Raw genomic sequence first — 12968 nt, 5'->3', positions numbered from 1 at the left:
TTGTGGCACCTTAGAGACTAACAAATTTATTTGAACATAAGCTTGCATGGGCTAAAACCCACTTCATCGGGTGCCTGCAGTGGAAAATACCGTAGGAAGATATATATACACAGAGGACATGAAAAAATGGGTGTTGCCATATCAACTATAGCGAGAGTAATCTGTTAAGGTGGGCTATTATCAGCAGGAAAAAAAAATCTTTTGTAATGATAATCAGGATGGCCCATTTCCAACAGTTGACAAGAAGGTGTGAGTAACAGTAGGGGGAAAATTAGTATGGGGAAATAGGTTTTACTTTGTGTAATGACCCATCCACTCCCAGTCTTTATTCAAGCCTAATTTAATGGTTTCCAGTTTGTAAATTAATTCCAATTCTGCAGTTTCTCGTTGGAGTCTTTTTTTGAAATTTTTTTGTTGGAGTATTGTGACTTGGAGGCAGGGCCGGCTCCAGGCACTAGCTTGTCAAGCAGGTGCTTGGGCGGCCACTCCGGAGAGGGGCGGCAAGTCCAGCTATTCGGCGGCAATTCAGCGGACTGTCCCTCACTCTGGCTCGGAGCGAAGGACCTCCCGCCGAATTGCCGCCGCAGATCGCGATCGTGGCTTTTTTTTTTTTTTTTTTGGCTGCTTGGGGTGGCCAAAACTCTGGAGCCGGCCCTGCTTGGAGGTCTGTTTTTTGAATGTTATAATTCTTGACGTCTGATTTGTGTCCATTTATTCTTTTGCATAGAGACTGTCCGGTTTGGCTAATGTACATGGCATGGCATTGCTGGCACATGATGGCATATATCACATTGGTAGATGTGCAGGTGAACGAGCCTCTGATACTGTCCACTATAGTGTCCATTTTTTTCATGTCCTCTGTGTATATATATCTTCCTACTGTATTTTCTACTGCATGCATCCGAATAAATTTGTTAGTCTCTAAGGTGCCACAAGTACTCCTTGTTTTTTGCTGATACAGACTAACACGGCTACCACTCTGAAACCTTTATTACTTTGTAGCTTTTTGTGGTTTTGTTTTGTCATTCGTAGATTAATTCATAGATTCTAAGGCCAGAAGGGAGCATTGTAATCATCTAGTCCAGGGCTGGGCAAACTTTTTGGGCCACATGGGGGTGCCGAAACTGTGGAGGGCTGGGTAGGGAAGGCTGTGCCTCCCCAAATAGCCTGGCCCCCGCCCCATATCTGCCCCCTCCCATTTCCTGTCCCCTGACTGCCCCCCTCAGAACCCTTGACCCCTCCGACCCCTCTTGCTCCTTGTCCCCTGACTGTCCCCTCCTGGGACCCTACCCCCCCCGGGAGCCCACCCCCTATCCAAACCCCCGGCCCCGACCGCCCCCCCCCCCCCCGAATCTCCACCCCATCCAACTGCTCCCTGTCCCCTGACTGCCCCCCTGGACCCTCTGCCCCTTATCCACCCCCAGCTTCCTGCCCCCTTACCATGCCGCTCAGAGCTGCAGGGCTGACAGCCGCACTGCCCGGCTGGAGCCAGCGGCGCCGCTGCACTGCCTGCCAGGAGCTCACAGCCCCGCCGCCCAGAGCGCTGGCTACGTGAGGCTGCGGGGCAAGGGAGACAGCAGGGGAGGGGCCGGGGGCTAGCCTCCTCAGCTGGAGCTCAAGGGCCAGTCAGGATGATCCCGCGGGCCACATCGTAGATTGCCCACCTCTGATCTAGTCTGACCTCCTGTATACCACAGTCCATAGAACTTCTCCAAAATAATTTTTAGAGCAGATCTTTTAGAAAAACATCCAGTCTTGATTTAAAAATTGTCAGTAAGGGAGAATCCACCCAGACGCTGGGTAAATTGTGGCAAGTAGAACTTTCTTATAGGTAGGGAAGTGCAAGCTCCTGTGATATTGCTCTTGTGAGTTCTCTTCCTGGCTGGATGTATCCCAACATCTGTCAGGCCTCAAAACAGGCTCTTCTTTGCATATCCTTTACAGGCACCCTCTGCTAAACAGACACTTGAGACTCACTGGATCTGCTGGCCTAACTAGCAAGTTTTCTGGCATTTGCAAGAAAGGAAGGAATTGTTTTTGTGTTTTCTATTAATAGAAACTTGTTTTTTGCAGGTATAACTGCTGCCAATGTTTATAACTTTCTGAAAGAAAATTGTAGAACCTTTATAAATGAGGATGTAAGCACATTCCCAGGTAAATATAGTGGCAAATAGCAATATAAGGCAAATGTAATTTGGTTATTGTTGTTTAACCAGGGCTTGAAAAATCATGTGCCCAGGGCAAATAGGAAAGTTTGATGAATGAATGTCATCGCTCTCTGCAGAATCTGTGCTTTCATTTTTTAAAAAATCCACAATTAAAGCCATTATATATGTGAAGAAAATCTTCCAAATGTGAAACAAGTATAACTAATGCAGATTTAGCCAGAAAAAGCTCCTGACAGCCACAAGGTCTGCTATAGCTTGTGGCTTTCCCAAGCGACAACAGGTGTTTTCATTGCTCTTCAGAACAGGGCAGTAGTGAAACTGTCAAAAATTGAGTCACTTTCAATTTGCTGTTGCTTGGGAAACTGGTGAAGTCTTCCCTCGACTCCCCTTGTGCAGGAAGTAGCCAGGTGATTGGGGGTAATGTAAAATAGTAGACACCTCCACCCATCTTTGCAGCCAGGAGGAGGAATTGTTTCAGGTATGAGGTGGAACAGCACGAATGCTTTTTCTCTCTTCTAGCAGTTGATTTAGGGGATTTCATGTGTTTTAGAAACCTGTGGGCAGGAAGCTGGAATGAAAGATAGGACCTTTAAACAATGTGCTGGGACAGCTCTCTGTCAGGAACCCCAGCATTTTTCCCGCCTTGCCCAGCAGCTTAGTGGAGGGAAGGGGGAGGGGGCTGCTTCAAATTTGGGCATTGCCAAGACAATCACATTTCCTTCTCCTACCTTTTTTCCATATTTTTCTCTGGCTAATAGGCTTAGTTCTCTAGATATTAAGTGTTTGTAGAATTTCCAAGCCTTATGGATGAGTGTGGGCAGGAGAAAGAGAGTGGAAGGACTGATGAGATAAGTTGAAAAGGAGAAGTAAGGTACGTAGTGAGATTTTTGTAGTGAGACACTATGTAGGGAAAATGAGAGAGACAGACACAAAAAGTGGGTGGATGGAGAAAAGAGGAAATGGATACAGAGGACAACTCAAGAAAAGATCATGATTTATCATAGGAAAGAAAGAAGAAAGCAACTGGAGTGAAGTTAGGAAGGGAAAGAGGGGATAATACATGCAAGAGAGATGTAGTAAGTTCCAAAGAGCTTGTCAAACTGTCTAGCTGTCAATATTTTTGCTAAATAGTATTCAAGCAAATTCCAGTGAAACATGTTGAATAATATAGTCAGATTATTTTTCTGCTTTTTCAGTAAAACCTAGTAGTAAGTTACATCATAAAGTATTAAATAGAACATTGACAATATTATAATTAAATACAGTACACACTATGTGTTTTATTCCTTCATTTGTAAAGGTAAGGCTTGTCTGTGTGTGAAACAGTACTTTCTTGGAAGTCAGAGACTGTGGAATCAACTTCCACATGAAATAAGGACCATTGCAAACCTCACACCTTCTGCTTTAAGGCAAGGCTCATCTCTTTGATTTTGTTGTCTTTAACATAAATACATACACGACACTTAAAAAATAGCAAGCCCTACCACAACAAGGCATTCCACTAAACACGCTTTTCCCACAGGGAAATGATAGAGAAGAAACAAAATGTGACAGATTTTATTCACATTTCTTAATCTACTACTGGAAGATGCTCGAATACTATATTGATGAGCGAGTTATAAGAATCTATATAGAATCCAAGGTATGTGGTTTTGGGTAGTAGGCAATGTGGTCTCTCAGGTATTTTTTATTTTGACTCATAAGTGTCAGGTAAAAAATGGTTGTCCAAAAACTATATTAATCTACAGGGTTGTGGCTTGTTCCCAGCAGCCAGGGTGCTGTGGTTTAGTGGCAGTAAAGTCAAATAGCAAGAATAGCAGACTGAGTTTTCTCCAGGTTTGCCACTCACTCATGGCAACACCTTGTTCAGGTCAGACCCATTGTACCTTAGCTAAGGACTGACCCTCTGAGGTGATGAGCTCCTTATCTCCCATGATCGGGCCCTTCATTATTATACTTGTGGTCTCAGGTTTATTATTATAAATAATATTCTCTGTGCCGTAGTTCATTTTAATGGATGTAATACCTGTAAAGCTTGCAGAGACATTCAGACCCTCTAGTAATGAACGTTTGTAAAGTGCTTTGAAATCCTCTGACGAACATATACAAATTTCTAAGGTGCCTGTTCTGGTATTTTTTGATAATACCTGAAATTCACTATTTAGTTTCAGAGTATTATATTACTGATTTACTTAATCAATAATCAACCTATTAATCTCTGATAGCTGTTGTATTTATGTGTGACTTACATAGCACAATTGTGACCTTACTGAGTACCATGGCTATAGCTTTATGTAGGTCAGGAATGACTGGATTTCAAAACAACTAAACGAAGTAATTTGTGAATTTTCAGGCAAAAAAGTGAATTAATTACTTTACAAAATATAATTAACTGATCTGGATATGCTCTGTTTGTTTATGGCCAGCCCATTACCTCCAGTGGGCAGCTGATTATGAGGAGGGACCCAGCTTTTAAGTTAAGCAGTTTGAGAGAGTTATCAAACCACTGAGCTGGCAATGTTTACAGCTTTAGGGAAGTCACTGCAATGCACTGTATTGCTGATTTAGAGAAAACATTAATCTCTCATTCTATCAACCATCTGAGCAGGCTGATGAGTGTTGTGATTCAGCTGAGGTATGTGCATAAATTGTGGGAGGGAATAATTGTGAAGAATCAAACCTGAGAGATTCTCTTACGTTATCCTTGGTACAATTAGAGGCTCACAAATGACTTAATGCCTGTGGCTTTAGTTGTGATGCTAAAAGAAAACTAATGCTTAAGCAACAGTGGCATATTAAAATATACATGTTAAGTACGTTTTGCTACAAAACTAAGATGCAAATATGACATTCCAATGCTAGTAACTTTTACCATCTGCAGATTCACCACCATTCAGTTTAGTCTGGCATGATTTGCAATTTTTATGCATGCCTTACCTATGCTACAATACAGCCATATCGGGGGAACTGATTACAAGGCAGTTGCCCCTATTATTACTGGTAATTGGTTTCAACCAGTCTGAAATGGAATCAATTTGTAGTGCAGACTGGACCTTCAACATAGCTGTAGGCTAAAGCCCCAGTATTCTGCACATATACTACAAATTAGGACAATGTTTGTTAGCTTATTGGGGGTAACCATGTTATAATCAGGTTACCTGATATGGTTGTATTTGTAACATAGACAGGTCCTCAGATGACCAAAATAGAACCTGCAGTGATAGAGGGCAAATTATAGCCAAAAGAAAGCATCTTCATTAAAAAAAAAAAAAAAAAAAAGGCTATATTTGCCTGAAAAGTTATATAAGATTGGGTTACTTACTTTACTGCTTGAGTTAGCAATTTAAGGTCACAAGTAAAAAAATCTTAATTCAGAATCTTTGTAAGAAGGAAATGAAATTGAAATAGGAAGAATGGACTGTGTGGATTGCTTCTGATGTTTAAAAAAATGTTTTATTCCTCTTTAGCATGTTCTGTGGCTGGCGTTCCAGGTATGAGGAAATGGTATTTTGCAAATCAAGTTATATATGATTTCTATCAGGTAAGAAGAAAAACAGTTCTGTAACTCTTCTGCTGACTGTGCAAATTTTGATTAACATAAATCAGCACTTTGACTAATAAATTCCTTTTGCTTTATTAGTTTTGTAGTTCTGACTGGGAGGAGATCAATTTTGACATGAAGAAAGATGAAAATGAAAACTCTCTGCAAACCAGTATAGAAGAATGCCTGGGTGCTATTCAGAGTTTTGAGGAGGAAGATAGTAGCAGCAGAGAGTCACTGTCACTGATTGAGTATGCTTATTAAATTTTTATTGAAACATGTAGTGATTCAGATCTGATACAGAACAAGGGAACCAAGAGAACTAATTAGTTCTTTTGATGATAGTTTGTGTCCATTTTAATAAATCAGTAACTCCCCAAAACCTTTAAATCCAAAATTCAGTGTGGTTTTACATGACTCTTTACTTTAAAATATCTTAGTTATTTTGTTATTCCATAAAAGTTAAGAGTCATGTAAAGCCACACTGAATTTTGGATTTAAAGGTTTTTCATTAGTTCTAACTGCTGATGTAATTAAGATGCCAAGACAGGCATGAAACATGTCCCCTTTTAGTTCTACATCAAGATGTTTGAACCCATCAGTTAAATGTAAATATAGGAGATTGATTTTTGTTCTGTGCTTTATAAGAACTTTGACATAATTTCAAAGTATCACAAAGATGTTTATTTATGCTTGCTAATCTGTCATTTTACTTCAAGCTGTTCAGTGACTAGAATACCTAATACTCTGCCCGTCTTGAATGATGTTTGTATGCACAGTTAAAATTTATATTATATTCTTATATTTTATTTCCTTGAAAGGGTCCATTGTGGTGACATGCTCCAGGATTTTCAAAGGAGCCTGAGGCAGTTGGGTGCTCAAAACTCAGTGAAATGAGTGTCTAATATAGCTGGTCAAAAAAAATTTAGAAACGTTTTCCACTGGAGAATGCAGATTGGTCAGAATCAAAACCATTTCATGGGAATGTGCCGATTTTGACAATTTTGTTTGTTTTGACTTTATTGTTTTGATTTAATTTTGGTTTTTATAATAATTATTACATATTACATTTAATACTAGATATTGGTTTGATGTTATTGAATCATTTTGTTGATTCCAAATTGAAATTTTTGGAAAATTTGTTCCAAGGGAAATTTTGAATTTTGTCTTTTTGTTCCAATTCTGAACAAAAACAAATTTTGAAATGTCAGAATTTCTGACAGAACAGAAATTCCTGCTTCCAGGTAGTGCTCATGTCTAACTATCTTAGGTCCCTTTGATAATCCCAGGTATAGCATATAATCTGTTATAATTCTGTTCAGTCTTTATCTTAAAATGATAGAGTGAAAAGAGGTTAAAGTAAGTTTATGGAGAGAAAGGAGAGCAAACAAATAAGTAAAACAAGTTTAAATGCATGTTGAAAACTGAAAAACCTATAAGAACAGCCATACATGGGTCAGACCAAAGGTCCATCTAGCCCAGCATCCTGTCTTCTGATAGTGGCCAATGTCAGGTGCCCCAGAGGGAATGAACAGAACCGAATCAAGTGATCCATCCCCTGTCGCCCATTCCCAGCTTCTGGCAAACAGAGGCTAGGGACACCATCCCTGCCTATCCTGGCTAATAGCCATCGATGGAGCTATCCTCCATGAATTTATATAGTTCTTTTTTGAACCCGGTTATAGTCTTGGCCTTCACAACATCCTCTGGCTAGGAGTTCCACAGGTTGACTGTGCGTTGTGTGAAAAAAGTACTTCCTTTTGCTTGTTTTAAACCTGCTGCCTAGTAATTTCATTTGGTGACCCCTAGTTCTTGTGTTATGAGAAGGAGTAAATAACACTTCCTTATTTACGTTCTCCACATCAGTCCCAGTCTTATTAATCTCTTCTCAAACGGCAGCAGTTCCAGACCCCTTATCATTTTTGTTGCCCTTTTCTGAACCTTTTCCAATTCCAATATATTTTTTTGAGATGGGGTGACCACATTTGCATTCAGTATTCAAGATGTGGGTGTACCATGGATTTATATAGAGGCAATATGATATTTTCTGTCTTATTATCTATCCCTTTCTTAATGATTCTTAACATTCTGTTCACTTTTTTGACTGCCACAGCTCATTGAGTGGATGTTTTCAGAGAACTATCCACAATGACTCCAAGATCTTTCTTGAGTGATAACAGCTAATTTAGATTGCATCATTTTATATGTATAGTTAGGATTATGTTTTCCAATGTGCATTACTTTGCATTTATCAACATTAAATTTCATCTGCCATTTTGTTGCCCAGTCACCCAGTTTTGAGAGGTCCTTTTGTAGCTCTTCGCAGTCTGCCTGGGACTTACAAAACTACTCAAGATAGTTATCATCTGCAAATTTTGCCACCTCACTGTTTACCCCTTTTCTCAGGTCGTTTATGAATATGTTAAATAGGACTGGGCCCAGTACAGACTCCTGGAGGACACCACTATTTACTTCTCTCCATTCTGCAAACTGACCATTTATTCCTACCCTTTGTTTCCTATCTTTTAACCAGTTACCAATCCATGAGAGAACCTTCCCTCTTATCCCATGACTGATTACTTTGCTTAAGAGCCTTTGGTGAGGGACCTTGTCAAAGGCTTTCTGAAAATCTAAGTACACTATATCCACTGGATCCCCCTTGTCCACATGCTTGTTGGCCTCCTCAAAGAATTCTAGTAGATTGGTGAGGCATGATTTCCCTTTACAAAAACCATGTTGACTATTCTCCAACAACTTATGTTCACCTATGTATCTGACAATTTTGTTTTTTTACTGTAGTTTCAACCAGTTTGCCTGGTAATGAAGTCAGACTTACTGGCCTGTAATTGCTGGGGTCACCTCTGGAGCCCTCTTTAAAAAGTGGTGTCACATTAGCTATCTTCCAGTAATTTGGTACAGATGCTGATTTAAGTGATAGGTCACAGACTACAGTTAGTTGTCCTACAATTTCACATTTGAGTTCCTTCAGAACTCTTGGGTGAATACCATCAGGTCCTGGTGACTTATTACTGTTTAGTTTATTAATTTGTTCCAAAACCTCCTCTAATGACACCTCAATCTGGGACAGTTCCTCAAATTTGTCACCTAAAAAGAATGGCTCAGGTTTGGGAATCTCCATGTCTCATGGGGAGCCAAGCAGGATCTATTCCATGACAACAAGGGTTACACCGTTTCCCTCACAACATCTTAGTGGAGATACAAAAGAGAAGGAGATGGTTAATCCAACAATAATAACTAGGGCCCTACCAAATTCACGGTATATTTTGGTCAATTTCACGGTCATAGGATTTTAAAAATGGTAAAATTTCATGATTTCAGCTATTTAAATCTGAAATTTCATGGTGTTGTAATTGTAGGGGTCCTGATCCAAAACGGAGTTGTCGGGGGGTCGTAGTACTGCTACCCTTACTTCTGCACTGCTGCTTGTGGTAGTGCTGCCTTCAGAGCTGGGCAGGTGGAGTGAGGTTGCTGCTGTCTGGGAGCCCAGTTTTGAAGGCAGAGCTGCCGCCAGCAGTAGCGCAGAAGTGGTATGGTACTGTCACCCTTACTTCTGCGCTGCTGCCAGGAGAGCTGGGTCCTCAGTCAGCAGCCGCCACTCTCTGGCCACCCAGCTCTGAAGGAAGCAGTTCAGAAGTAAGGGTGGCATGGTATGGTATTGCCTCCATTACTTCTGGGCTGCTGCTGGCAGGGCGCTGCCTTTAGAGCTGGGCATCTGGCCAACAGCTGCTGCTCTCCGGCTGCCCAGCTCTGAAGGCAGCACAGAAGTAAGTGTGTCAATACTGCGACCCCGCCCCCTAAAATAACCTTGCGACCCCACTGGAACTCCTTTTTTGGTCAGGACCTCCAATTTGAGAAACGCTGGTCTCCCCTGTGAAATCTGTATAGGATAGGGTAAAAGTACACAAAAGACCAGTTTTCATGGTCCATGACGCGTTTTTCATGGCCATGAGTTTGGTAGGGCCCTAATAATAACTAAAAATCCAAAGAGCAAAACAGCTATTTAACAAAATATGAACTCATGAAAGTAATCACAAGAAAAACAGTAATAGGACACAAGCTTCTTGCCTCCTCTAGTATAATCACTCCAAACAGAGATGCTCACTCTTGCAAAAATCAGGATGGTTGGTCTAAAGTTGATTAATTGTAACACAACATTTGCTCAGGCGACTTGAATTCAGAGAAGAGCTTATGAAAAAATTCCCAAACACTTCTATTCTAAAGAACAAATAACACATCTTGATAGTGAGGAAATGGCAGTATAGAGCCCAGGTTGTAAACACATAGAGTAGTTGGTGTTCTAGAGATATTAGGTTTTTTTTTAACTTTAGAGGGAATCAATTGATTACACTTTTCTTCTGGCTGTTTGAAATCTTAGATACTTAAATTCCTAGAATTTTTAAGTTTAAAATCTAGTTTTATGTAGTGAAGGTATGTTCTTATGCTGTCCCATGTACCAAGGTAAGGCATGCCTTGCATGTTTCTTCTGGAAAATAAGATTATACATGTAAATATAGTAAATGCTATTGTAATAGATAAATGTGCTGAGAATGAAACTACTCGTATTAAATGTAAGTAGTAAAATACATAGAATGGATAGTTATCCATTACTGTTAATATGTTGATAGCTATAGTACTACACAGCAGAAGATTGTAAAGAGCTGTAAATGAAGCTGAAGATTTTACCTTTGTTTACTCGCTTTGAGAGGCATCATAGACTAGTGGACAGATCACAGAGCTGGGAGCCAGATACTCTTGAATTCTAAACTCAGTTCTACCACTGACTCTGTGGCCTTAGGTTAAGTGATTTCTCCATCTGCCTTTGTTTCCCTGCAAGTAAAATGGAAACGTCAGTGATTCCTTGCAGGGTTTATATGGTTGCTTAGTGCTTTGAAGATGTAGTGTACTTTCATAAAATGCTAAATATCATTACTGGTAATTTAGTTCTGGATAATTTTGTATGTAAACTTTTTCAATCTGGTAACCCTCTTTAATTTCAGTGTCTATGAAGAATCTGCAGAGAGTCTACATCAGTTATCGGACAAGCTCCCTGCTCCTGGTAACTTCACAGGCTTGTGTTTATCTTGAAGGTCCCTGTTCTGAGGAGCTTGCAGTCTAAGGACAGACAGTTAGAAGTTAAGGGAAGGGGAGCAACAACTGAGGAATTTTGAAATGTCAGCTAGTTTCAGTCTAGGTGGCATTGCAGAAGTGGGTACTTAAGTGACTTAAACATGGACAGGGTATTTGCTTTGTGAATAAGCTCAGAGAGGTTGGACCATGCATGTGGTGTAGAAGAAGTGATGGAGGTAACTGACTGTGAGAAAGCAGATGGAGTTGAGAACATTGGCAGAGAGGGGGTGGAGGGTAGGTAACATGAAACCCAATGTGCAAGTGTGAGTAGGGAGGGGGTATTATAGAGAGTTTTGAAGCTTAAATTTGATTCACTAGCTGATGGGTGGTTTGGGATATCAGTGGAGAGATCCAAAGGAGAGTGATGTTCAGATTGACAGGCAAGGAAAATGACTGGACTGAAATGAGCAATGTGTGTTTTTTGGGAGGCCAGAGTAGAAGATGTTGCAGTGGTCAAAGCAGAATATAGAGGGCCTGAATGGCGGATTTCACTGTGGGGGATGGAAAGAAAAGTACACACCTTGGAGATGTTGAGGAGGCTGAAACAAGACACGTCTGGTTGCGTGGGGCAAGGGAGAAGGAGGAGTCAAAAATAACCTGTATATCATTGACTCGAGTCACAGGGCTGGAGTTGTTGATGGTGATAGAGAAGGGAGGGAAGTAGAGAACATTTGGGAGAGAAGATAATGCATTTTGGTTTTTCTGTGGCGCATAAGCTGATGACAAGACATCCAAGAGGGGATGCTAAAGAGACAGGCTGAAATTCCAATAGCAGTGTTTCAAATCTTGTTCCTACATTTCTTGATTCTGCCCCTTTAACATACCCGATCACAATCAACAGTAAAGCATATTTTTTAGAATGTTTTATAAATTTGGCTTACTCTTTAAAGTGAGTTGAATGCTTGGCTCTACAATGTCATAGTATCACATTAATTTACATCATATGTGTTTTATTTACAGGAAGAGCCATGGTTGATGTAATACTACAGTCTGCTGAAAGAGATGCCCCCAAGTTAAAAGACTGCTTACCTGCTATTGGTGCCCTGAAACATCTGAGAGAATGGCATTCTGCAAAAATCACTATAGCAACAAATGACAATAAAGGGTAAGATTTTTTTTTTTTAATTGTTCAAGCAGGTGCATTATTTGTTTTGCGTCAACATATACTACTGTTTTTAAATAAAGCTCATGAAATGTCTTAGTTCTTGACAGGTATTCTTTAGGAAAGTATGGATTTCTCTCTTAGAGAAGAGGAGAGCTATCCAGACAATTCTATTGTTGTAAATACATGCTTTCAGCAAAGGGGCCGACAGAAATACAGCATTTAAAATGCCTCTAATTTCTAGGGCACAGTATATAAATATATTTGATCTCATTTTACTTAACTTTGCCTCATATATCTAGTTTTCCCTGATATTCTGGCTTCATTTTACATAATATATTAGAACACACAATTATTATTGATTAACTTTGAATCTGGGTTTGTATTTTTTATAAAATGGGTATCAAGATGCTGTTTTTTTTCTTTTGAAGTAAAGACTATTGACTTGAATATTTTTAATTACACACAAGTTTGCTGATTGCCTATTACCCTCTCACCTAGTCAGCTCAGTGTAAAATATAGAATGACTTTGGATATGTTTTATTTTTAACCACAAGTCATTCAGCTGTTTTTTTCCCCATGAAAAGAATTGGGAACTAGAGTAGGGGTGCCTAAGCTTTGTGTCCAATAAGTAGGCTGTCCTCTATTGTCTTGCTGTCATTTGCCATAACCATGTGCTTTCTTTCAAATCCAAGCCTGGAATTTGGGACAGAGGGTTAATCCCATAATATGTTACAGTGCTCGAGACCTGGTCAACAAAATTGTGATAAAACAAGGAAACTAAATGCGTAGTCCTGAAATAAACGCCTATAGCTAGAGAAAATATTTACTTGTCATAAGACACCTGCTAATACCCACAGAGGGAGATGAAAAACTATTATGATCAATTTATCATGATGGAAAATTCCTTCCTGATTTCAAGTATGGCAATCAACACTTCCCTGTGCAACCTGCTTCGGATCAAGTAGGCTTAGCTCCATGCTGTGCTGGTTATCCCTTATGCATAATG

At 40.0% G+C, this 12968-nt stretch overlaps 1 protein-coding gene across 1 annotated transcript in view; it reads left to right on the top strand.

Annotated features, from left to right (window-relative positions):
- MTBP (MDM2 binding protein) overlaps window positions 1–12968 on the top strand; it is a 62558-nt gene that overhangs the window by 1240 nt on the left and 48350 nt on the right. Inside the window, exons 2-6 of the mRNA XM_054018473.1 lie at window positions 2074–2154; window positions 5636–5709; window positions 5809–5960; window positions 10728–10786; window positions 11818–11962. Coding sequence (XP_053874448.1) covers window positions 2074–2154; window positions 5636–5709; window positions 5809–5960; window positions 10728–10786; window positions 11818–11962 — 511 coding nt within the window. The remainder of the gene's footprint in view (window positions 1–2073; window positions 2155–5635; window positions 5710–5808; window positions 5961–10727; window positions 10787–11817; window positions 11963–12968) is intronic.

The sequence above is a fragment of the Malaclemys terrapin genome, chromosome 2 (genome assembly GCF_027887155.1).
Source record: "Malaclemys terrapin pileata isolate rMalTer1 chromosome 2, rMalTer1.hap1, whole genome shotgun sequence".
NCBI classification, from domain to species: domain Eukaryota; kingdom Metazoa; phylum Chordata; order Testudines; family Emydidae; genus Malaclemys; species Malaclemys terrapin.
Note: the sequence above shows the minus strand (reverse complement) of the source record. Positions and strands in the feature narration are given on the sequence as shown.